The 27826-nt window shown below is 37.8% G+C and overlaps 1 protein-coding gene across 5 annotated transcripts in view; it reads left to right on the top strand.

Moving 5' to 3' along the window:
- The window catches only part of PTBP2 (polypyrimidine tract binding protein 2), an 80681-nt gene that overhangs the window by 19753 nt on the left and 33102 nt on the right, over positions 1-27826 (top strand). For all 5 annotated transcript variants that reach the window (XM_030571645.1, XM_030571644.1, XM_030571643.1 and 2 more), the window contains 4 exons: positions 15174-15346; positions 15908-16051; positions 20030-20194; positions 20275-20385. In XM_030571645.1, coding sequence (XP_030427505.1) covers positions 15215-15346; positions 15908-16051; positions 20030-20194; positions 20275-20385 — 552 coding nt within the window. In that variant the 5' untranslated portion in view covers positions 15174-15214. The remainder of the gene's footprint in view (positions 1-15173; positions 15347-15907; positions 16052-20029; positions 20195-20274; positions 20386-27826) is intronic.

Genomic DNA, 27826 nt, shown 5'->3' with positions numbered 1-27826 from the left:
ACTTCATTGTACTCAGATGGAACAAATGCACTAAAGAATTTTGTTGAAAAATATTGATTTTCCATACTATTGGGCCTTAAAACAACTATGGTCAAGATTTTAAAATGTGATTAGAGTATCCAACTTAAAACACCTAATAGGGCTCAGTTTTCAGAGAAATGGGGTTTCGTACTTTGAGAAAATCAGAGCCTTTCAAGGTGTCTCAAGGTAGGTCTTCAGAATCATTAGTCACTTTTGAAAAATCTTAGCCTATACTTTTATTTTACAGTCAAACTAGCCACAAGTTTCAATGAACTGAATAATCTTAACCGGAACTCTTCTATAATGCCCAGATCCGTTGCCCTTTCTAATGGTAATAATAAATATTGGAAAAAGAGGAGGGAACTCTAAAAGAAATATAAGAATCCCTAACAAAGATGTTCCTGAATGCAGTAATATAATTGTCATTTTCAACGGGGAGTCTTGAAAATATCCTTGGATAAAACTTTCAGGAATTCATCAAAACATAACCTGTTTCCTCAGTCCAGCTCTCTTATGAGACATAAGCCTCTGAACAGAAAATATTGACTAACTCCCACATCTTGTCTGGTGAGATCTAATGGACAATCCTTCCAGCTGTATCCAGAGCCAGGAAATATTTTTCCAGCTTTGCAAGCGAGAGGTCAGTACAGATTCTTCTTCAACCACTCATAATGTAAATGATCAACTAAGGTATAATTAAGCCTAAAAGGAAAACCAAGCATTTTTCTTATTCAGATTCTTGACCAAGACTACTTAAGGCTTATAGGTTCGAAATGTCATTTAAAAATGTATTATAGGTCAACAGACTAATAGGTTCATCTCTAATCTATCTTCTGGCCTCTCTGCCATTGAATTTATATATATGTGATAGTATTGACATGAGTCAGAGTTCTGCTATCACACTCAAAGCATCATGACTATGAAGCCTTTATAAAGAGAAGATATAATCCTTGATCACTCTGTTTGTAAAGGAAGCATGATTTAGAACAGTAGCTACTCCATAACACTCTCGAGAAATGGCTCTGCTTCCCTCTTTTGCACCGTGTAGTTCTCAAGAACTTCTCTTTCTGATTTGTCCTGGTCTTCATTTTCTACTATTCCTGGGAAACAAGACGTATTTATGACCTTGTCACTTCTGTCATCAGATTCCATAATACTGTCTAAGCTGTTGTCTTCATAGAATAAAAGAAGGAAGAGGGCAATTCATATTTCTGTAACCAGGATATGACCTATTTGGTGAAAATACATCTGAAAACAACTTACCTTCACACAGCCCAAAGAGTCTACCTACTACTAGTGCTACCCCAACAGTGATTCATAATAAAGACTTTTGTTTGTTTGTTTTTTTTTAAAGCCTTCTCTCTCCTTTCTTCCCTCTCTGGTCCTATACCTTGTAAAGCACTTAAAAACATTTTTGTAAAAATAAAAAATAATTTCACGACAAGAAGCAAAAGATCAGATTATTTTTCACTTACACTTGTCTAAGATTTTAAAGTGGGATTTTCAAAGGAACCCAAGGGAATTAGGCATCCAGCTCCCATTTAATTCAGTGAGACTTGAGTACCAAATTTCCCTAGTCTCTCTTGAAAATTCCATTCACAATTCTCTTCAAATAGACGGTGAATGATACGGCAGATAGACACCTTCTCTTTCCTTCAAGGATTTCTGTACGTTAACCTTTTCTCCTATTTTTTCATATTGTCTGGGTGACTTGCAAAATAAAACGAGGTAAAGAATCTGTAATTCTTATTGCATCATTATTGGCCTCACAGGCCATCATCATCCACGATCATGAAGACATATTTGTAGGAAAACTTCAACATTTCATTCTGACCTTGGCAGGTTGAAACTAATAGTTTAGAGTCTAAGAGAACGGATCTGGAAACAACTCTGTTAAGCATTGATAAACATTCTGCAGTCAGAACATACATAAGGATTTGGAGTACTTGGCTTCCAAAGTACACAACCTTTACCAAAACAGACTTCAAATCAAACACTCTAACTTATGTTCCTTTCAGAAAGGAATTCTTCCCCAGTTGTCCAGAGGTCCCAATCTCTCTATTCCATGTTATTTCTGGTATCAATACTTTTACATCCTTGCATTTTCTCAAAGCTATGTGGTGTTAGGGTGCAGTCGTCAACCCCAGAAGTGTTTTGTATTTCACTTAAGCTATATATATTTATATCAAAATTAGTTTTTACGAGTCATTTGTGACTCCTTTGCGTGAAAAGTCCATAAATAACATTTGAGAAGAAAATCCTAGATGCTTGAATAGATTATTTTAAAGGTGAAGACAAGAGCTAACAACTGCTATGTATTCTGGAAAGCAGTTTTGTCTTTGCTTAAGATTAGGGTTCAGGGCTCAGAGTTTTTCTAGCAATAGTTGATGACATCATTTACACCTACAGCTGAGAGCTGCACCCTCAAAAGCACAGATTAAAACTATTAGAGTAAATGTTGTCCTTCATCATTTCTGAAGCTGATGTAAAATTCCATTCTTGTTTTCTATTTTAAACTAGTTAGGGTCAGAAGTCTTTGGAGAGCCTGAGCCTCCTTCCAGTGTTTATGAAATCATCCTTTTTATATTGATGAATGGCAGATATTGACTCACTGAAAAGTATTCCAAGCAAAGAGAGATTAAATGGGACTCTGATACTCTATGAAATGGATCAGAATGGAAACAGGGAAATACACCTCTACCTCAATATAATGCTGTCCTTGGGAGCCAAAAAATCTTAACGCATTATAGGTGAAACTGTGTTTATATTGAACTTGCTTTGATCCACCAGAGTGCGCAGTGCAAAAGAGGGAGGTGGAGCCATTTCTTGAGTGTGTTTTGGAGTAGCTACTGTTCCAAATTTGTGTTATATCAGGTGGCGTTATATCAAGGTAGTGGTGTATTAGAATTTGACCTCAACTCTGGGTATTCTGCAGGGCACCAGTGTCGTCTAGGTCATAAGTCCTGCACTAACTGATCTTAAACTGGTGTCTTTAACAATATGCTTCCCTATGCTTTTCACTAGGCAACTAGGAAAGCAGATGTTGCATGCCCCATAAATACTTTCTTAACTATGTACTTTGCATATGGTGAAAAAAAGTGCTCTTATTCTAAGGTTTAGCTATAAAACACATTTATTTTCTATAGAACAAGGAAACATGCATCTCCTCTGTGGTGTGCTATTTCTGTGCCAAATTTAGTCTTCTGAAACTTTATTCCTTTCAACTGTAGGGCTGCTCAATAAAAATTGCAGAAATATTTTTATGTATGGAAAAGTATATCTGTTTTCTAGTTCCTTGTACATGGAAACAGACAAACTGTGTTTCCTGAAATCTGCCAAATCTTACCTCTTTTCTCACTCTCTCTTCTCCCCCACGCAAAAATAAAAGAAAATAAAATAAAAAATCATCAGTGGGCAGATACACAGAATGGAAAATTTCAGCCTGAGGGGATTAAATTTCCTGAAAGTTGAGTGACTGGAAACAAGGGATTGGAATGGAAACAGTTACCCAACGTTAACTGTAGCAGTGGCTGCTGCTGCTCCTATAATCCAGTAGAAAACTCCATCAGTGCAGAACATCTGAAAAAATGTATTGATATTAAACCCACTAAAATTTGGGGAATTAACAATCCAGTGTCTGTGGTAACTTTTAACTGTCTCATTAGAAATATGCTTTGATAGATATTTAATTGCATTCACAAAACACTTAACAATGTGGCATACAAGTGATCATGTATATCTTAAAATATGGTTTAACAATGCTAATTTGACATCCCTTACAAGAAGAGGTGCATTGTTATACATTGAATGAATTTATATGTCCTGTTTTTATAAAGCCATAGCTAAACTGGCAGTGGTTAACAATAAAATGTTATAAATACAAATACTTGAGTAACTAAGTTCACAACTAGTAATTTTTAATAGTATCTGCTGGAAGTTTTAAAAAATTACTACCCATCCTAAGTTTTGGTGATTTATATTGACCAGTTTATCATTCTGTAGTAATGTAAATTGACATTTATGATTATCATACCAGTGGGCTTGTGCATATATGTGCATACATTAAGCTCACAAGCAAGAACAGTTTAAAAATAAGCTTTATGCTTGAAAGTGTGTTTTCAGTGGAATCTAGCTTAAACATCAAGAATTGTAACTTTGTTTATGAAACCTTGTATAACTGCAGAAGACAAAAACCTAAACAGTAAATCTGGAAATGAATAGTTAAGAGACTTACTGCTTTATAATGCTACTTAACTCCTCTTTATCCCACTTAACTTATATTGCACACTCAACCTTAATTTTGATCCATAACATTGTAAAAATATATTTAAAGTTCAAAATTCCTATATTAATAGTACTAAATCATATTTAGAGGATCCATTTCCGATTCACTATAACATACCCACTGTTACTCACTACCAAAATCCCTACCCACTTGGTACTACACAAAATAGAGATAAAAATATACACTTGCAGCTTTTATGTCACTTTGTGTGTAAAATCTGTGTTCTTGGCTTAACTGGTAGACATTTACCTTCTTGAGCCAGGAATTCTGATACACCCCACATTCCACTCCTGCCTAATAAACAATTGTATAAATTGCTGGCCATCTATGTCTTCTAGAAGCTGGTCTACAAACCCACTGCCAGTTATTTCTTTAGAGCAATTGGTAGAAACCTATCCTATGAATCTGAAGGTGTGGCGTCAAACCCCGTTTATGAGACATGCTGGAAAAAATAGTCTCTAATTATTTGATTGCATACTATCATAATGCATATTCTCAAGAGAGCAAAATTGAGATTATATCGGTAACTTTAATTTGGGCATTTCCCATCTTTGAGTGCCTGACTTTGTTAAGAATATTAAGATTGCATATTTTGTGTTTTGAAATATATCCAGGGGATCCTCTCTGATTAGCATTTATTTGGAAACAGTAGAAGGGATAGGTTCTGTGCATCACAACTAGGTGGATTATCTGTGCCTTAGATTTCTCTGTTCTTGTTATTTTGACATCTGGTAAATTGCTCAATCAGACACAATTTTCCTATCATACATAGTTTATTAATTGTGAGTATTCATTTTAATTCATTATGTAATATTAAATAAATCTAATTATCAGGTTAATTAAACAATACCAAATAGGATAACAATTGCTTGTAGCTCTTTTAATCTGGTAAAATGGCAGTCTTTGTGTTTAGCTGTCAGTCACAAAATAGGAGGACATTTCCACTGTGTCCCAATTTATATGATTTTATGTTTGTCAAAAGACTCACACCGTGAAGATCAGCTCACTTCCATGTTAAATATAAAACAGTTAAAGTAAAGAGAACAGTTCATCAGGATTTAAGCACATAATGTTAATCCATAAAATTTACATGTGAGATTAGTTGGGTTTTTTTTAAAGGTACTTAATTTAATTTTTGTTTCTGTGGCTGACTTTAGGAGTTGTCCCTATGTGGGTTTGCAAATAATCACACACACTTACTCTTAATTAACTGTGCCTAATAAGGAGAGAACACTAGACCTTCTAGGAGTGTTGTCCTGCTGGAAAAAATAAAATCGAAACACATGATACTTATAGAAGATGATTTACATTGTTATGGTTTCATGCATCTTCAGGAAGCTAATAATGATTAGCCTGTAACATTTTCAACACAGCTTGTTAATATTAGAAGCTGATTCCTTGTGGCTATCACATCTTAGATTTTACAAGTTATTGGACTCCTGCCCCTTGGTTGGTTGCCAGGCAGGGAATGGAGAAAACTTAGGCCTTCTTGGCCAGCATGGACTGGCATCATATAGCCAGAAGCAATATAGTCTCCTTTTCCTCCAGGTCTTGAAGATAACAGCCTGGCTGGTTCCTCCTCACAAAAACCTATCTTCTTTGGCAAGTCAGAATGTGGCACTGTCACTCTGAAGTCACTGACATCACCAGTGGGGATTGATTGGGTCAATTTTATGCAAATGAAGAACTTTTGGAAAGTCCCACAATTAGTTTTTATTTTATTTTGGAAATAAATGGGCAGTCAGTCATTCTACAGAACAGAAAACTATTTTGTGATGCATGCAGGTAGAGTCCATCAACTTGGGGAAAGTTGACTTTAGATTCTCTGTCAACAAGATCACCATAATTTAAAATTATTCATACATACTGGACCTTCCTTATTTCACAGTTGCTGCTGTCAGTTTAACTTTAGACAGCATTTTTTATTCAAAAATCTGACTGAAAGGTAAAACTATCACTGTAAAAAAGTCTTTTTTTTTTTTAAAACGAAATTCCCAGTTGTTGGTACAGTAATTATATAGGCTGTGTTGTGATTACAAGTGGATGCCTTGACATATTGCTAATGGTCTGTGAAGATCACCAGTTTGACTCCAGCTTGGCTCTGTAGGAACTTAAAATTACCGTATAATGAATGTTGTGTGACTCTGTGTTCCAACTTGTAAATCATAAACTTATCATTGTGCTTTTTACTGACAGATTCAGATAAGCCAGGAGCTGTATGGGCAGCTATTTACCTGTAAAGAAAGTAGCTTCAGATCAGATTGAGGCATGTTAGCAGGGCAATGTATATGAGAAGCTTACCCTGCCACTGTGCTATAGATAAGCAGAGGACTTCATTTACCAGGGCTGGAAACTTGTAGTAGTGCTAAATCTATATACATTTTTTAAGATGAAGTTTATAGTTATATGCACAATATTGGTAAATATACACATTATTTAATGGACTGATTTACATGAAGTGTTTGTGTGACCATGACTAAGTGTCCCTAACATTTTCCCCCAAATCTGGCAACCCGAAATGTCAAGTGACTCTAAAAAGTGTTTGTACATTTAAAAAGGTGACTGTAGTGACTCCATAATGAAGTCTGCAATGAGATTTGAAATGGTAGGGGAGATTAAATCAATTTTCTTATATGTTCGGCATTTCACTACTGAGCTTGGTGTCAACACCCCTTCCTAGACTTAAGATTGAATTTTCAGGAAAGTTGAAAGTAAATCTGTTCACTAGCTCAAGTTAACAATCAAAAGTTATTTTCTTTTTGAAATTTAAACTTAAAGTCTCAGCTCCTTTTCCCTTTCCTCTAAGTCAGTGGTTCCCAGTCTTTTCTCTGCCATGCCACACCTTGAGCTCCACGGGCTCATCCTCATTCTGGCTGTCAGTGGATAGGGGACGGGCAGAGGTGACGACCTGTTGCTCACACAGGAGGGGAGGGGGGGAAAAGAGGGAAGTTGAGCTCTAATTGCTCTCCTCCTGGAGGAGGTGGTGCAGTGAGGCAGCTTCCCCTTTCCCCTCCCCCCTTATTCTCACTTGCAGTTTTTCAAAAAGTTCCACAGCACAGCTGTTTGGACATGATGGCACACCAGTTGGGAAACATTGCTCTAAATATGATAAGTGTCTTGGATGTGACACTTAAAACTTCAGGTCCATATATCTCTTTTAGATATAAACTAATTATGACGAGATCCCCGAGGTGCACCCAGGGACCGTGGGACTGCTGTGCTGCCATAACTCTTTCCAGTCTGGGCTGTCTCTCAATGCCTTGCTAGTGACAAGCAGCAAGCACCTCCAGGTGCTGTGATCACTCAGCACAACTGCATGTAGAGCTCCCGCAGCCCAGCTAGGTTGCATGAATGTTCCCTGAGCCACTCATGAATCACACAGAGAAAGGCACCAGCCGAATCCCCCCAGCTCCCAGCACTGACTCAGGGATATATCATCTTGCATTGCTCAAGTTGAGCGGTACAAATTTATTAATTGGTTTACCAGTGGAAAGTGGATATACACCAGCCTTTGCAAACCTGAGCACATTTGCCACACACTTCAGGCAGATTCACTGGTAAAGATAAACAGTAAAATAAGTTTGACTACAAAAGATAGATTTTAAGTGATAGGCAAAAAGTCAGAGTTAGTTACCAAAATAAAATAAATATAAGCAAGCAGGTTAAACTCTCAATTCTTAGATTGGGCAACATCTAGATTAAGCAATTTTTCTCACCCTACTGGATATTGCAATTCGTTGTACACAGATTTCACGTTGAAACCGGGGTCAGTCTCCTCTGTTGGAGTCTTAAGTCTTCTCAGTGTCCTTGTTGCTTGCAGCATAGGTGGGAGCAGGGGAAGCCAAGCATGTGGCCACTGTCTTCTGTTTTATACCCTTAATCCATGTGCTTGTAAAACACAAGTACAGGCATGTCTCATGGACATTGCTGAGTCTCCAGGCAAGGCTGAGCAATTCCCCTGGTGTGGCCTCATGCAGGTGAGTCATTGCATTGTCATTCCCTTGCTGGACAGTGGCCGGTGATGTCTGTTCAACAGCACCCACCTTGCTGTTAGTTACCTCCCTTGTCAATCTGGGTGCCTCCCAAACCCTCAGCATATTTTAGTGAAAACCATGCACCATTTTTATAATTTCAAATGCATTGACGATACACATACACCTCTACCCCGATATAAGGCGGGTTTGCATACAAGGCAGTAAAGCTCTGACACACTGCTCTGACACACTGCTCTGAGCAGCGTGTTAAGGGTGCTGGACCAGGCCCGGGCTGAGGGGTTCGATAAGGGGCAGAAGGTCTTGGGGGGTGGTCAGGGGCTACCCCCCAGGGTCTGGGGCGGGCAGGAGCTGTGGGAGGGCACTTTTGGGGGCCCCGCAGTGCCAGAGTGGCCTGGGGGATTAGCGGGGGGCTGGGAGCAGCTCGCTCTGCTTCCCTCGCCCCAGCCCCAGCTGTGTTGCTTGAGGGAGGGGACTTGGGGGAAAGGATCCCCTCCCCACACTCAGCGCAGCTGCGGAAGCGGAGCAGCCCTGCCGCAGCCCGCTCCACTCTGCCAGCTCTCCACCGCAGCACTCCGCTTCCGTCGCTGGTGAGTATAGAGGGGCGTCCTTTCTCCAACCTCTCCACACTCACCAGCCCGCTCCGCTTTCCTTGCCCTGGTCCCAGCCGTGTGGCTGGGGAGCGGCTGGGGAAAGGTCCTGCCTGGTGGGAAGTGGATCACCACAGCTGGGAGCTGGTGGAGTGGAACTGGCTGGGGTTGGGCTGTTCCGCTTCCCGCCACCGGTGAGTGCGGGGAGGTTGGGAGTGTGAGTTGGGGAGGATACCCCCCCACACACACTCACCTATGGCAGGAAGCGGAGCGATGCAGCCCCAGCCCACTGCAGTCTGCCGCATCCCAGCTGTGGCGCTCCACTTCCCGATGCCAGTGAGTGCAGGGGGGAGGGCATTCTTTCCCCAACCTCCCCGCACTCCCCAGCAGTGGGAAGTGGAGTACCAAGGCTGGGAGGTGGCGGAGTGGAGCGGGCTGGGGCTGGGCTGCTCTGCTTCCCGCCGCTGCTGGTAAGTGCCTGTCAGGGGGCGGGGCGGGGTGGGGGGTAGATAGGGATTGGAGCAGTCAGGGGCCAGAGGTTGGGTAGGAGGTTACGTCCTGGGGGTGATTGGGGATGGGGGTCTCTGGAGGGGGCGGTCAGGGAACAAGGAACCAAAAAGGGCCAAAGCAAGTTTGATATAATGCGGTCTCACCTGTAACACTGAGATTTTTTTGTCTCCCGAGAACCGCGTTATATCAGGGTAGAGGTGTATTTAGATGTGATCTGCTGAAAGACACTGTTCTAACCTTTCTCCTGATATCTCACATGGCATGCTTTATATGCAATATCACAGTTATATACAGATGAGGAATATGGGAGTTAACAAGATGCACCCCCAAAGTATAGCAAGTCACACTAATTTTATCTAACTTTTAGATATTTGCATTGTTTAGTTTAAACTTGTAATAAATGTTATGGTATTAATCATGGTCAGTTATTTTAGCAATGAACTAATATCAGCTGTTATATTTGCAAGAGAATTATAGTTGGTAAATTGTAACTCCTCAAGAGAAACAATAGGTGAAATTAAAGTTTTTTTTTTTAATAGATAGGTATTCTTCCAGGGCATAAACCTTGCCCAAACTACACAGAAGTTGCTGTGGACCTAGGTAATGGAGGCTGAGCAAATATGGGTAAGGGAACTGTAGGACATTCACTGTAGGAGGAAGAAAGAGGAAAATGTTTGTTACAGTGGGTCATTTGTATCACAGCATAGCAAGGAGATGTCTAATTTTTTAAATTTAAATTTTCAATTACATCTCAGTTTTTCACAGTAACGTTAAATTAAGTTGCCATAAGAAAGTTTTACTGATGGATTACATTTTTGTCTAACATAGATTGCTCTGACCTCAAACACTTAAAAAATTGCATTTTTTAATGCTGCCACAAAAAAGAAGTGACAATTCATGCTAGTATTTTTTTTTTTCAAATTTAACTATTTCCAACATGAAGTTGGCCCATTGTTCATTGGTTGGTATTATTCTGGGCTTTGGGATTAGCTGTTTTCTTTCTAAAGCAGCTCTGACTTCTGAGTTGGCTCCAGGATGGTCTCTGCAGCCTGTATGATTGAGAGTCACATGTTCCAGATGATCTGTCGTCTATTGGTTGCATTTAACATGGCTTTATTCAGGATATGTATGATTTTTCTGTTCTTTGGATCTGATCCATGACCCTCTTGGTTGCTTAAAAGAAAGCTAAGTGGTTTTTTTGCCCTTTATAGGAATTATCAATACCTTGCTAAAGGAGTGAAAGATCCTGACTATTCTTAAACAGGCAACTTCAAGAACTCAGTTAATGCTAAATAAATAGTCTTTCTAATCTTTGGGAGGGTTTAAGCCCCAAGGAATCTTATGCATCTAATAGACTTAAAATAGTAGCATATGTATAGCACAGCCATCAATCTTTTAAATTGTTGCTGGTTATTCACTATCTTGGAGTTCTGTGTATAGATTTGGAAAACTATGACAGTACTTTTGAGAATGGGTGTATGTGTGTGTTTATTTTCTTCAGTGAAATTCCAAGTGATAATTTTGTTGTCTATTGTAGAGATTACTTTTAACTAACATTTTACTCAGAGAGAGCTTTGGGATTTTTCCATCATGTAGATGTCTTTTGAAGGTGGGATTTGTTTGGAATTGGCAACAGGGATAATACTAAACAAATAATTCAGTTTAGTAACAATGATCATTTGGATGATCCTTTTGGATGATGCTTTTCCACAGCGAGTGGCCGATATTTTTCCTTGTGAATGAACATTAATTTTTATCTTCTCCAGAAAATAGCAGTGGGGGAGGAGCTTAAACTGAATAGATTTTTCAGATCTGGTAAAAGTTAAATTTCATGATAATACAGGCCTGTAGGCAATCAGCTGTTTAAAGTGCCAAATACTGTAATTGTAATTTTGGCAGAATTGAAACACTGACATTTGTCCTGGCTTTCCACTATTTACTACTTAGCCTGTTGCATCAGGGAAGACCTTTTAGGCTTGTCTGTTGTTTCCTTAATCTATCTGTGATTGAGATGAACCACAGTACATAATTGCTACAGCCATTCAGTGGTTGATTACGCAGGTATACCATTGTTAAATGACTGAACATTTTCTAACAATAATTGAGTTCACCTTCCAGTGGCTTTGAGCTTCTGTTTTTTCATGTATTAAACTGGGATCATCAGTCCCTTTTCTCCCACATATATCATTAAACTTTATCTCCTGTTGAAAAGTATCATTTAAAATGGTAAGTGAGAGACCACACAGAGTAAGGTGGAGAGCTTTCTTTCAGTTCCAAATGCTTCTAATAATAGTTTTGAAAACTGAATGAATTTCATATTTTCAAACTCAATATTTTTATTTTGAAAGTTCCCTTTAATATGTACCTTGTAAAAATGTACAAAGGGCAGTGTTATTCAATCCATGACTCATATAAAACACATTGATTTCCGCTGGCTGGCAAAGAGAGGGAAGAATCAAGACATCACTGCTTTCTGTTAGCAGGTGACTCTAGAATTTTTGAGAAACTGCATGTTTTATTATCTGTTGGCACTCCATCCTTTTCCATGAGATGTAGAGTAAACTGCTTTCTGTTGTTACATGCAACACTCTCATCCATTTGATGAGCTGAGATGGAGACAGCCATTCATTTCTCACTCTGAGCCATAAGTTAAAGGGAATCTCTGTTTTCATTTTAAACAATCAGCAACTTGGAATTTCTCACAAGAGTATCTATGCAAAGATAAAATGACCATTACAACAGTTCATTTTTATACTTAAGACTCTAGATATAACTGTAATATCAAGCAACTTCAAAGTGTGGGGAGAGCAATCAATCATTTGAAAGGCTAAAAGTTTGAATATTGGGTTTGAAATCTAATCTTAAATTTACCCTTCCATTTCTACAAGATCAATAAAAAAATAATTAAAATATGCACAAAATTAATGTTAAAATAAAATTATAATATTTCCTTTAATACAGTGTTTCAAAGTGTTTTGCATGTAGCCTTGTAGATTTGTGAAGTACTAGTTGGAGATAAGGGAGTATGGACTGACCTCTCATTTGTACTCCTGAGTCCCATATTTCATTTTCAGTCCCTGATTTCGTATTCCTTAAGAACAAATAAAGTTAGTTTCTGGCTGTTCTGGTTGTTGAGAGCCTTCAAAATGAGACGTTTTTGTAACAAAAGAAGGGATCTCTGCCTGAGTTTGCAAAGAGCCTGAAATGAAACTTTGAGGTGTGAACTGACCTGTTCTTTTTTATCAGTGCTAACTCAGGTGCCAGTAATAGTAGTTTAAATGTTAGCATTGTTAATAATGTTACTGCTTATTAAAACATGTAAGAAAGGAGAAAACTATGTATGAAAATCTGAGTGCTTGCTAAACAACAAGCTCTTTCATCCTACTGCTAAATAATTTAAAGGTACACCTCTACCCTGATATAACGCAACCCGATATAACACGAATTCAGATATAACGCCGTAAAGCAGTGCTCCAGGGGGCCGGGGCAGGGCTGTGCACTCCGGCGAATCAAAGTAAGTTCAGTATAATGTGGTTTCACCTATAATGCGGTAAGATTTTTTGGCACCCGAGGACAGTGTTATATAGGGGTAGAGGTGTACATTGGATTGTTTGATGTAAAGAAAAAAATTCCACTTAGAGGTAACAAATATAAAACAATCACTAGTAAGTAAAACTATTGGAAACTTGAAAATCTTCTTCCACTTTAAAAAATAAATAATTTTATGCAAACATTTCTTAGCATCCCATATTGAATATACTCTATTCTTTAATTAAAAATGTAAAGATGTATTATAAGATGTAGCTTAATTTAATAAAAAAATTAAATTATGGGTATTTTTTAACACATGGTAGGACTGAAAGGAGCACATTAGTTTTTATTTTCCTGAAGTTTTCAGAAGTTTGACAAATGCTGTGTATTAATATAGATCAACAGTTATCATATTTATGCAGAAATATGCAAACTTGGCACATAACACATATGAAGTCAAATAATGCTCCCTGGAATTACTGTGCGTGAAGTGATACTGAATGCTTTCCTTAAAAGATTTTGGGCCCTTAGAAACCCACATTACAACAAGTGTAGCAGCAACTCCCTGCTGTTCAGACTGAGAGAGCCTCTTTATGGGCTGGCATAGAGTCCACCCATGATGCATAAACCCCATCTGTCAATGTATCAGAATAGCTTTTGTTAACACAGTCAGGAAACTAGACTCAATAGTACATAGTCATAATCAGTCATAATGAAACAATGTAACTTGATTTTTTTGCATTTTATTAGAAAATGTCTTTTACGCTAATTGTCATAGAGTAATCATGCATTTTTTTAAAACTTGCTTAATTTTAGGAGTTTTGCCAGTTTAATTTTTATTCATTGGAGGGGAAAAAAAACTACAAATATTTTTCTTAGCTCTGGTATTACTGCTTGTCCTATTAATGAATAATTCTCTGTATAGACACCAGAATAGCTCCTGGCCCCAGTTGAAGGGTGGAAAGATTCCAGAGCTCGGGCGACAACCCAAGCTCAGAAGTCTCCACAGCAGTGAAACAGCCCCACAGCCCAAGCCCTGTGAGCCCGAGTCGACTGCTAGGGGCCAGGCATGAGATTTTCTTTGCTGTGTAGACATACCCTATAAGGTCAGGGGCAAAGCATCTGCTACTGTGTGGATTCTTCCTTCCCACTCCGTCAGTGGGGGTGCCACTACTGGAATACTGCATCCAGTTCTGCTGTTTACATTTTTAAAAGGATGTTGAAAATTGAAGAGGGCGCAGAGAGGAGAGAGAAACAGTTTGAGGCCTGGAAAAATGCCTTACTGTGAGAGACTTAAGCTCAATCTGGTTAATTTATCATAAAGAAAATGAGAGTGATATGAGGCGTAAGTGGATAAGTGTTTGTGCCGGAAGTCAGATTCTGATCATGATCATGATGGTCCGTTCTGACCTTAAAGTCTATGATTAGTGTAGAAGTATTTTCACAGGGAGACTATAAAGCACTACAGGGTTCTTTAATGTAGCAGAGAAAGGTATAACAAGAACGAATGGCTGGAAGTTAAAGCTAAACAAATACAAATTAGAAATAAGATACAGATTTTTAACAGTGGAGGTTCAATGAGACAAACTACCAAATAAAGAGTAGGATTCTCCGGCTTTTGATGTTTTTAAATCGAGACTGGATGCCTTTATGCTTTAATCAAATACGAGTTATTGGGCTCAGTATGGGGATAAATGAGTGAAATTCTATGGCCATTTTATACATGGGGGCAGACTAGAAAGCCTAATGATTCCCTCTGACTTTAATATATGAATATAATGCTGTAGTTATGACTGAGAGGCTACCCTCACTGCTCTGAAGAGTTGAAGATGGTAGACTTCTCCATTCTCTTCCCTTCATGGAATTCTCCGATAACAACTCAGGCTGGGCTCTGAGAGGATTTTTTTACATAAGTGCCTGCCTATTGATTTATTCTATGGACTTGTTTATCAATTACATAGATTTGTCTCTGGTCCTCTGGCACCATATTTGTTCTCCCCAAACTTTGTCATATGACCTCTGACAGTTTCACAGTTTCATCTGCTTGTTAGTTCCTTTAGAAATTGTAGGTAAATGTTAAATGGCTTTGCTGACATGAATGAAAGGGTCCATAGCTCACATGGTGACTTGAATATTTAGCATCAAGTACAAAGTGCATCTTATTTGAAAAGTTTGCTTATGTAGATATTTTCTAAAATATTACTGACCTGTAAATATGAAATGAAGTTTAAAAATGTCTTTCAGCCAATGGTAATGACAACAAGAAATTCAAAGCAGAGGATAAAATGGATGGGGCTCCTTCTCGTGTTCTTCATATCAGGAAATTGCCTGGTGAAGTGACAGAAACAGAAGTTATTGCTTTAGGCTTACCTTTTGGTAAGGTAACCAACATCCTGATGCTAAAAGGAAAAAATCAGGTATTCTGCTTGTTTCAGAGTTCCATTTATAGTACAATGATTAAGTATTTTCTAATTCCAAATATACTGGTAAAAGCTTACTAAGATTAATCCAGATGTAATGGTAAATAATTAAAATGAAAAGTCTTGCATTCTTTCAGTTTGCATTCCTCTTTCATGTGCTCCATACTATTTCTAGTCTATTTTATATTAGAAAGCAGTGAAGGGCTAATAGTTCAGAGCAGATGACACTCAAAAAAATATGGCTTTCAGGCTAACCATTTAGGCTAACCTCTTCAAAGGTATCATTTTATGTGCACAAACCCCAGTTTGCTAAACTGGGCAGACTTAAAATGGTGTCTTTGAATATATGAGGTTTATTTGCCAACTACGGACCCATTTCAGAGAGCTTGGTTTTGGTTTTTTTGTTTTTGTTTGTTTGGGGTTTTTTGGGGTAAAACATGAAATCTTATCAAATCCCTTTATTATGTGAATGTGTTTTATTCTAGCAATACAAAGTGTAAATAGTGTGTAAATACTATATTATTATTATAATTATTATTTTTAATTCTTGCTTTATAGGCTTTTTTGGAGCTGGCAACAGAAGAAGCAGCTATCACTATGGTTAATTACTATTCCGCTGTGACACCTCATCTTCGTAACCAACCCATCTATATTCAGTATTCTAATCATAAAGAGCTAAAGACTGATAATACACTAAACCAGGTATATTTACTGTTATGGAGTATAACAAATGCATACAATAGCAAATTAAGCTTAGCATACATTCAACTATACACTATGTAGCCATGAATATATTTTTATATAAACCAAACTTTATTTCTGATAGCTGCAGTTTATTGTAATATATAAAAGACATAGAGTCTGGAATTGTACATGTTGCAATTACATGTTAGAATTTTATTAATGTATTTCATGGTTAATTGTTTCTAATTAAATTTTGAATATTTTCATAAAATCAGTCTTAATATTGACTCTTGGTTTAGAAGTTACATGACTAAAACTTCAAGCTTCTTGGTTCTGGCATTTGAGAGTTCAGTACCATATGGAATTGTGCCATCACTAATGCAGAGTCCTACTCTCAGTGTTTTGAATCGTAAATTCGATAGTATTGATAACCTCAGTTTGTTTGGTCTGCTCTTCTCACTGGACAGTTCCTGAAGAAAAATTCATTAATGATCACCTTGGGAAAAATGTATTCAGTAACTGAGAATTTTGTTGTTTGATCTTGGATGTGTATAGAACCGGCTGTTCTTTCAAAACAGTTGTAATACATTTTTTTAATAGAACACGGAACTGTTTCAACGATAACATAGCAGGGGCAGTAAAGGTCTTCGTAGTATTTGAGGTTGCTGTATCCTACAAAGAATAGGGGAAAGAAGCATTGACTCCTCACTGTTGAAATGCTAATATCTTCATGTTCATTTCTTGTGTTCCCTTTTCTATCAGACTAATGCTGTCTGTTGTGACAATCTACAGTTTCTATTAGTCTCTTGTCATACTTAAGTCATTTCTAGTATAATAGTGTGTTAATGGCAAATTTTTTTTTATGTCTTTAAGAGAAGTTTTCTGGAAACCCTTGGTTGTTGTTTTTTTCTTTCTGCTAAAATTAAGTTCAGTATTAATTTCCCTACCTGTTAGTACAAACATACTAGATCTTTTGGAGCGCTGAGTATTCTCCTATCCATTAAAGAAATACTTTAGATTGTCCATTTTTAAAGTGCCAGCTGTAAGAAATGGATACTTAAAGGTAAATAGAATGAAATTTGTAAAGGGAATGATAAAACATGATGCCAGCATGGGCAATAAGTGGTGGATTCATGTACAACTTTAAACAATAGGAACACTATCAGTCACGTATTTGCCTTTCATTTTTTTTGGGGTCCTGTGGCAGTGTCCTGCCTGCTTCAGTTAACCATCTTCTGCTCTGATGTGATGCTGTCAGCCTTTTGGCAATATCCTTGCTTTCATAACACTTTTTTGTTTTAGCACTAAGTTGGCTCAGTCTTGCAAGCACCCTTATTTTATCCTTTTTTTATGTATAATAAATTAATTGACAGTACAGTGCTATAAATATTCTGTGACTTCACCAGCATGATGGAGAAATGTACAGAGCAGGAGCCAGTTGGCTGTGATGGGTGTGGACAGTGTAGTAACCTGCTGGGAAGACTAAAAATGAGTTGTTGGTAGGTCATGTACAGAATATCCCATTGTCTGGTCTAGTGGGGCATTCATCACATAATTTTGTTACCAAAATTTGAAAGTTACATTTGAAAGCTAGGCAGTTTCATTTTTAAAATGGTCCTTTCCTTACATTTGAGACAGAGAAATGCAAAGAAAGTGAGGGTCAGTAGATTCATTGCAAAGATGAAATATGAAAAAGGTGAAAAGTACAAACGGTTAAGCTAAAGGGATGAGAGAGGGATCTGTAATTAGAAAAGATGGGGTACATTAAACAGCCAAGTTTTTGAACTCAAAGTAAAAACAAGTTGCATTTATGACTGAATTTCCCATGATTGGTTGTCAGCAACATGGTTATTTATGAAAAAGTCTAATCACATTAGGTTTATACCTGACCAAAAAAAAAAGATGTAAAAGTCTTTTGAATGTTTCATGTCATTTTAATAATTTTGTAAAGATATTTTGTCCTAAAAGACATGTAAACAGAACAACAAAATAACATTAAAGTTCGGATTCAAAACAAACATTTTTTACCTTGTGTGCTGCAGTACCTAGGCACAAGTAGGTGAGTTAAGAACAGAATGACTGCTGTAACTGTGCATCTCCTTGATTGTCAGTTTGTCAGAATGAAATGTTTTAATATAGACTTTATATTTTTATAAGCTTATGTATTATGATGTTCTTAGGATCAAAGGTGAAATAGTCAAATGTGGTAGAATATTATGAAACATTAAAAGAAATCAATTTTATGTAATACTTCATAAGTTAAATATGCAGCTGATTTTTACCTATTCCAACATTACATTTTCTCAGACACCTTCAAAGGTAGGGTTTCTGTACAACTATTAAAAATTAAACTGAATTTTTTTCCTCCTCCAAAACAATCCATTGTTCTTGTAATTTCTAAGCTGTAGACCCTACACTGCAAATGCTTATTCCAACAATCATGCTTGCTTTGCTATGCAGTCCCTTTGACCTTAGTGGAATTAAGTGTAAGGAATAAGCACACACTGAAGAAAGTGTGTTTTCAGGCTTTCATGTAGAAAGCCAGATCAGACAAATCCTTACTTACTTGAATAGTCCTGATTGAGCTTACTAGTATGAGTAAGAGTTTGCTGTACAACCTAAGGACCAGAACTTGCAAAAGCTTCTTCTCAGACATACATTTTAATTGACACATTACTACTATTTGCTTAAAAATTAGAAGAAGACCAAATGTTTGAGTTGCTTAAAAATGTGTGTTTTATGTGTTTTTAAAAATAAATTAACATAGTCTTCAAAATACTTTTGTCAGAGTAGCATTAACTAATGCTTGACATGATACGGTAAACTTTCTGTCCCAAGTAGTGTTCACCAGGTCTTTTTTTCTTACTTTCCTTATTCCTTAATTCGTTTCAGTGTGAGGAATATCATGTAAGTTGTGGCATCTGCAGTTGTGTATTGTCTCTGGTATACCTTTTAGAATATTCAGTATGCATTCATATGTTGGTGATTGATTTGATTTTTCCTGGCATGCACACTTTTGTCTTTTCTATTGTGTATTGTTTTACTACTTAAAGGTACTGTAATAAAACATATGAAATGAAAACCCTCTTTTCTGCATTTTTCGTCAGAAAATCACCTAGCCCTTTTAAAATTTGATCAATTGGCAATAGAAGTAGTTATGTAGATGTGTGCTCTTATTGTTACTATGTGATTATCCTAAGAATTTTTAAAACTGTACTTATTGCTTTAAGAAACTCTTGGTATTTTTGTTTTTTAAAGAGGTTGGATAATACAGACTGCAAGTAGTTTGCTTATCTGTGACCACTTCATTCTGACTTTTTGTTCAGTTACTGTGTATTGTTTCATTAAAACACAAATTGGAATATTTTTAAAGTACCATACTTGCATTATCTTTTCCTATCAGAACTTTTTGCTTAATTTTTCACTATTGTTTTGGTTAACTCTAATATGAATATTGGAAATATTAAAAAAAAAAACTTCAGTTATTCAGTAAATCACATTATGATTCTGTAGATTTGTTTTTTGTTGTTTTTACTCCTCATTGTAACCTGTGGAAGTAGTCTTCTGAAATCTCCCAAAAGCTCACTTTTGTCCTACTAGCACTATACTTGCTGCTAGAAAGGCCAGATATTGACTTCATTTGAAGCCACTTCCTGTTGTTCAGTAAGAAACAAATCATTATTTTCAGCATTACTGCCTTCTCCCCTGGTGGTAGATTATGGTGGTTTCCATTATACTTCCCTAATTTGGCATTGCACTTTATTGTCTAGATCTAGTAGATAGTTTAGTTTTGCTGCCATGCCACTGAAGGAATATCTAAGATGTTTAGCATTCTATTGTTACGTCAGTAGGTATATTTTTGAAGAGGTGAATTTTCATTGGGTCAAAGGTAACTGAATATGTATTGGTAGTAACAATATGAATATATCTATAAGCTTCTGAACCTTTTTCTTTAAATGCTTTGTTTATAATACATATTTTTTTCTTTTTATTTAGCGGGCTCAAGCTGTTCTTCAGGCAGTAACAGCAGTACAGACAACAAATACTCCCATTAGTGGAACTACTGTTAGTGAAAGTGCCGTGACTCCAGCTCAGAGTCCAGTACTTAGAATAATTATTGATAATATGTACTACCCTGTAACCCTGGATGTTCTTCACCAAGTAAGCCAGTTGTCTATGTAACTTTAGTTTATATGTTTTGTAATAAATTTCTATACATACAATCTTGTTATTTTTGACAGATATTCTCTAAATTTGGTGCTGTGTTGAAGATAATCACATTCACAAAGAATAACCAATTTCAAGCTTTACTGCAATATGGTGATCCAGTAAATGCACAGCAAGCAAAATTGGTAAGTACAAAATTACTTTTGGGCTAGTGATATCCTGTGGTGATGGAATTGTTATTATTTGTGCAGGGTATTACTATGACACTGATTTAACCACACATTCTTTTATTAAATCTGAAGGCCAAATGGTATTTATACAATTGCTCTAAACTTGCCTAAAAAGCATAAATAATAAGCAGTTTACTACATCCAAACAGTAACAAAACATTTATAAGCATTTGAGGAAGAAATTTACAAATGGGCTAAACCCCAGGATACTTACTTCCATATGAGTTCCAACATGGTTATTTAGCAATGAACCCTTAAAGAATTTATTTTTTTATACCGTTCAACAAACGTGTAACATCATTGCCAATTACTAACTTCAGATAAAAAACAGTTTGAGACAATTCATCCTTAGTTCTAGTCTTAATCCACATAAGATTTACAACCTCCTTTCTTCCCAAATCCTTTCCTCCCCTCCTCCTTGCTGACAAGCAATTTTTCCATTGCATCTTGGTTCATGTAGGCTTTAACCCCAGTATGCAGGGAAGGCTTATGCTGGCTTCTTTTAAGACAGATTCCTTTTGTCTTATTTAAAACCATCTGCAGTCCCCCCCTAAACATCAGAGGCCTTCTTTTTAGAAACTTCACCTTATCTTATTAGCTATTCTTTGAACCAGACATCCTCTCTACTTCATTCCTTCTGGCCTTATAATTTAGTATTTTCAAGGCCTGCCTTCAACTTGCTTGTCAGGGCCTTTCTTTACAGCACGTGTATTCCTTAACCAAACTTAAGCTAACCCTGATTCTTTAATTTCATATTTATCCTGTGTGGCTTACAAGAGATATTTGAAAAATGTGTTAGTGTAAGACATTGCTAATTTTAGTAATGTCCTAAACTCTTCCACTGCTTTTTAAAGAGAGTAATCTTTTTTATACAGAGATAATGTGTACCCTAATAATTGTTGTTTTATGTGTTGTGGTAGCACTTATAGGGCCCAATAAGATATCAGGACCTCACTGTGTAAGTAAAATGAATGAGTAGAGTTTTTAGCGTTAAAGTGTTAGATTAAAAAAAAAAAATCCTTTGAAAAGCCAAAATCTGTCTTGAGCAACACAGACTGTGCCAGCTAAATTGAAAATTGACTGGAAAGGAGACAAAAGAGAACAAGAAATGACTTGCCCTTATTTAAATACATTTGAAGTACATTAGAAGTAAGAAGACTGTGTGACTAGGCCTTCTAAAAAACTAGTGGGCTGCCTGGGGGTCAGTTGAAAAGCATGATGAGATAGTGAAGTTGTTAAATGATTTTTTTCATCATTCTTACTATAGAAGATAATGGGAAATTAATTTTCCAGTGGCACACTTCAAAGGAAATGAGAATGTGACCTTACAGAAATTGAAGACTTAGTAATAAAGTTAAAGAGCAATTTGAAAAACTCAAGTGATGTAAGTACTTGGAAGAGATGGTATTTAGCTGAGTGTTGTGAAGAAAATAGTGAGATATTGACAAGGGTGTGTGCTAAGAAGTCTCTGGCCCTATGGAACTTCACTCATTCAGATAGCATAAATAGTGAAAAATGCATTCCTCTACCACTTGTTTTCCAGGAAAATGTCATTTCCTCTTGGAATAGATTCTGGACATGCTGATCCATGTTTTTATCACCACCTCTGGATTGGATCATGATATCTGCAACTGAAGTGAAGTGAAAAAACACTGAGACAAGACTCTGGTGTACTCTAAGCTATCATGTCTCTTTTAGAGGAAGGCTTCTGGACCTTGCAGATGCTGACATGCACAAAGTGATACTTTTCAGTCACAAACATTGTCTTAGGGGACATCTACGTGCAGTTTGACACCCAAGGCTGTCCCATGCTAGCTGACTCAGGCTCATGGGACTTGGGCTAAGGGGCTGCTTAATTGCAATGTAGATGTTTGGGCTCAGGCAGTAGCCTTGGCTCTGGGACCTTGTGAGAGGGTGGGGACCCAGAGTTTGGGCTCCAGCCAAGCCCAAATGTCTTAGCCTGAGCACGAGTCAGCTGGCACAGGCCAGCTGTGGGTATCTGATTGCAGTGTAGATATACCCTGAGAATTATAGAGGAAGAGCCAGTTCTCTGTAGTGACATTGGGACTTGTATGAGTGATTGAGTATTTTAATGATAGTAGTTGGGGCCTATCTGGAGCCAGGGTGGAGTACATATGTCTCCCTTTCCAGATGATGGGCTAATTCAAGGATACTGCCATTTAGGAGCCCCCAAAATAGTTTGTCAACACCATGATTCTGGCATCCCAATCTGAATTCTTAAGTTCCAGGATGTCCCTCAGAGACCATTTGAGGACATCATACTTCTAATAAGAAGATTTGTCACAACTGGTCATTTTGAACAATACTTATGAGTGTTAAGGTTGTCGCTAACTAGATACATAGTACATGTGACATATCTGTATTTGGATAACCTCATTAAAACCTAAATCATAGTGGAAGCACGTTCCAGAGGGACTTTCCCATCCCATCTGAATGATAACTTTGGGGCAACTCTACCCTGATAGGCTATGGATGATCTTCTGGTAGGACTAGATTTCCAGTTTTAACTAATGTAATTTTATAATGTGTAAGAGATGTAGTCACCCTGGAATGGACTAAGGATTTTCAGACATTCAGAATCCTAAAGGTGATCTTTTTTAAATAGGCTATTTAAAAAAATATATAATTGGAGATATACCAATCTCCTAGAACTGGAAGGGACCTCGAAGGTCATCGAGTCCAGCCCCCTGGCTTCACTAGCAGAACCAGTTTTTGCCCCAGATCCCTAAGTGGCCCCCTCAAGGACTGAACTCACAAGCCTGGGTTTAGCAGGCCAATGCTCAAACCACTGAGCTATCCCTCCCCCTTATTATTTCTGTAGAAGCAAGCAGGGACCTCGAGTGCAGCTCTTGTGGCAGGAAGCATAGTAGATGCAAAAACAGGCTTTGTCTTTGGATTTCCCATTTTCCTGCAGAAGAACATATGCTACAAGTGGTCTCTGGATCAAGAATTTCTCCATATGATACCAGTAGATGACCATATTTGTTAGGATCTCATGTCCATACTGCCAATGTGGAGTGTCCTGAATGCTTATCCCTCAGTACCTCTGCTCCCACCAGTACTTGCAAAGATTCTGGCCAATCTCAGAAGAGATAAGGTTTCAGTATTCTTGAAGGTGCCCCACACTGTCCCAAGCAGTTACAGTTTTCATGTCTGCTGCAAGAGGTTATCTTGTTCTCTTTGCCTTACTCCTGGCAAGAAGGAACTCCTGAGGTTCAGTGTTCTTGAGTTAGGTGCTTCAAATTGTTCTTACGCTTTTAGGCGGTTACAGAAGGAATTACAGTTCTAAATTGAAAATACAAACAGGCACATATGGATGCTTTTAAATGCCCTCCATACATGCCTGACTACCTTCGTCTTTCTGCATTAAAGTCCAATTGCATTTCTCTGAATTTGACAACTCTTTCTGGCCCATTGTAAAGCAGTTGAAGGTAAATCTACCTGCAGCCCATTGTCGTCAGATTAATATGAGGCTTCACACATTTGACACTCCTTCCCTCCCCCCCGGCCCCCAATTTTGTGTCAATGTTACTGTGTTTTGGACATAGCTAATGATAGCTGATTTTGAGCTATTTCTCTGCCTGTGAGTTCAAGATTTTTATTTTTTATGTGGAAAGTATCTTTCCTGGTGGCAGTGGCATTAGCTTGCTAAGTGGGTAAGCTTTCAGCTGTAATAACTGGATCTATCTTATACAAATATCAAGAGATACGGTTGGTATTGCTATTTCATCAAATATTTCTTCCAAAGATGGTAACTGAATTCCTCCCTGTTGAGCCAATCATTCTCGTGGCACTTTTTCTGTATTTGCATGTTTCTTTTAGTGAAGTCTTTCTCCACAAGCCACATTAGAAGGCTTTTGGGATTCTACGTGTAGCAGACAGAATTTGTATCACAGGTACCATATCTAAATGGCTGGCAGACTGTATTTCCTATTGCTATTACCTGTCACACCTGCAGCCCACCCTTGCACAGTTTGTACAGTGTGAGGCAAGGCAGTTTCTGATACCAGCCTGAATCTTTTTTTAATTTGACATATGCAAAGCAGCCACATGGCAGCAACCATCATACAAAGCGTTGTTGCCTAAATTCAACTACAGTGGATGACGTTTCCGTCCCTCAGTGCTGTTGAGCCAATGCCCACACACTCTCACTCTCTGTTAGTTTTGTTTCTCTTCAGGCATCTCACATTTGAATTGGCCGGTTTTTGAAAGTTAGAATATTGGTCATTTGTCTGTTTTTGTGTGGTGCCTATTATAGTATTAATTCTTTTATTTTGAGACATCCATTGAGTCAGAGTGAGAATCCTATAGGGGTAATGCCTTTCTAAAGAAGAGACAGAGTGAGAGGGAGAATGTGTGTGTCTAATTGGGTTTTTTTTTCCCAAAGAATTTTTTTTTAGCATTTTTTTGTGGTTAATTTTTTACACCTGTGATTAGTTTGAGAGGTCTTGATTTATCCTCCACAATTAGAGAGATGACTAAAAGATTCTAGGAAATGAGGTAATGGCAGTTTGTTGGACCATGATCAGTGAGAATGGCTTAGGTGGATAATCCTGCTGTTAGTACTGCAGTCTTTGAGCACTCAAATGCTTTGAACTTTGGGAAATTCTGCCTTGTCTTGTGCTGGGAGCAGAAGACCCAAGGGTAAGAATTCTGTGAAATAATAGTTTCAAAAAAGAATTCCAGGTGAGTAATTTTTCATTGATAGCACAATGGATATTAGCAATCTAAATGAGAATTTGAAATGATCTCTTCTTTGCTTTTAGGAAAATGTCAATGCATAATTGTTTTAACTAGTTATAAAAAATGAAACTTGCCAAGAATTTCCTAAAAAAAAAATAATGGTAATTAAGGAAACAGGCATCAGTCAACTGGACTATCATGTGACATTTCAGCACAGTATTTGAATGTGGCCTTCTGTATTTGTATTTGGTGAGTAGTGAGGACCTCATAGAAGAAATGATTGTAGGGGGCAACCTTAGTTTGAGTGATCATGCGCTAATTCAGTTCAAACTAAATGGAAGGATAAACAAAAATAGATCTGTGACTAGGATTTTTTATTTTAAAAGGGCTAACTTTAAAAAAGTAAGGAAATTAGTTAGGGAAGTGGATTGGACTGAAGAACTTGTGGATCTAAAGGCAGAGGAGGCCTGGAATTACTTCAAGTTAAAGTTGCAGAAACTATCAGAAGCCTGCATCCCAAGAAAGGGGGGAAAAAAAATCATAGGCAGGAGTTGTAGACCAAGCTGGATGAGCAAGCATCTCAGAAAGGTGATTAAGAAAAAGCAGAAAGCTTACAAAGAGTAGGAAGTGGGAGGGATCAGCAAGGAAAACTATCTTATTGATGTCAGAACTTTCCAAGACCAATGCAGGTTCGAGTAAGGATTTGATTGAGAGAGGAAAATCAAAATGAAAACCAATTGTAATTCAAAACCAAGTGATTGTTTATTAATTCGGAATGAGTTGCAACTTGGACTGGGGAGGAGCACTTTTACCAACTAACAATACTATCAGGACAAGAATATACACACAACTTGAAACAATCTATTTACATCCAACGACAAGAAACTAAGCAGTCTATAATCAACTGCTCACTAAAAACCAGAGCAGATACACAAACCAAATAAACTCTACACGCATTAATTGAATACTATAAAAATACACCAGCTAGCCACAATAGCAATTAATACAACAATTTGACTCTCATATACTATATACACAACTTGGTACCAAGTAAGGGAAGGGAAGAAGTTAAGCAAGCAGAGTATCTACAGAAATTAAAATGCACATACCACACTCCAGGCGCAGCTGACCAGCAGTACAGACACGAGGACATGGCGAATTGGGGAGGGGAAGTGATCCAAAGAACCAAAACGACACGACATGAGCCAGCTAAATCCGGAGGAGACCTTAGCTGGAAGGGTGATCAGGCCTTCCAGCTAACACACGGATACTCCTGCAGGTTTTGGCATGAGATACAGTTTTATTTGGACACTCTTACTCGTGTCAGCGTCTGATTGGTCCCTAGCTCCTTCACCAACCAGGTTCCGAGCTGGTACCCTCTACATCAATAGGAGCTGCACCCGGCAGACTACTTTTGCACACAGCCCTATGCTTTTACACACAGCACCAACTTGACCTTTTGACCGACAGAAGGTTCGAGAACAGGCACGCTGGTATTTTTGCACATGGCACTGGCCTGACCCTTAGGTGACCAGGGAAAAGAATGGGAATAGGCACACGGCACTATGGTGTAGCACACAGTACCAGTGTGACCTTTTGACCGACAATTGGCCAAACAGACGCCATGTTTGAGCATAGGCTTTAGGGCTGCGACAAGAACATGTAGGGATAAAGTGAGAAAGGTCAAAAGCCATGTAGAGTTGGACCTTGCAAAGGGAATTAAAACCAATAGTAAAAGGTTCTATAGTCATATAAATAAGAAGAAAACAAAGAAAGAAGAAGTGGGACTGCTAAACACTGAGGTTAAGGTATGGCCCAATATCTAAACAAATACTTTGCCTCAGTCTTTAATGAGGAGCTTATGGATAATGGTACGATGACAAATGGGAATGAGGATATGGAGGTAGATATTACCACATCTGAGGTAGAAACAAAACTTGAACAGCTTAATGGGACTAAATCGCTGGGCCCAGATAATCTTCATCCAAGAATCCTAAAGGAACTGGCACATGAAATTGCAAGCTCATTAGCAAGAAATTTTTAAAGAATCCTGTAAACTCAGGGGTTGTACTGTATGACTGGAGAATTGATAGCATAGTTCCTATTTTTAAGAAAGGGAAAAAAAAAATGTGATCCGGGTAATCACAGGCCTGTCAGTTTGACATCTGTAGTATGCAAGGTCTTGGGAAAAAATTTGAAGGAGAAAGTAGTGAAGGACATTGAGGTCAATGGTAATTGAAACAAAATACAACATGGTTTTACAAAAGGTGGATCGTGCTAAACCAACCTGATCTCCTTTGAGAAAGTAACAGATTTTTTAGACAAAGGAAACACGTTGGATCTAATTTACCTCAATTTCAGTAAGGCATTTGATACAGTTCCACATGGAAAAAATGGGGATCAATATGAAAATTGAAAGGTGGATAAGGAACTGGTTAAAGAGGAGGCTACAGTGGGTTGTACTGAAGGGTGAACTGTCAGGCTGGAAGGAGGTTACTAGTGGAGTTCTTCAGGGATCGGTTTTGGGACCAATCTTATTTAATCTTTTTATTACTGACCTTGGCACAAAAAGTGGGAGCGTGCTAATAAATTTTGTGGATGACACAAAACTGGAAGGTATTACCAATGCAGAGAAGGACCAGGATATCATACAGGAAGATCTGGATGACCTTGTAAACTGGAGTAAAAGTAA

Source organism: Gopherus evgoodei, chromosome 8 (assembly GCF_007399415.2).
Source record: "Gopherus evgoodei ecotype Sinaloan lineage chromosome 8, rGopEvg1_v1.p, whole genome shotgun sequence".
NCBI classification, from domain to species: domain Eukaryota; kingdom Metazoa; phylum Chordata; order Testudines; family Testudinidae; genus Gopherus; species Gopherus evgoodei.
This window is presented reverse-complemented; position numbering and strand designations above follow the sequence as displayed.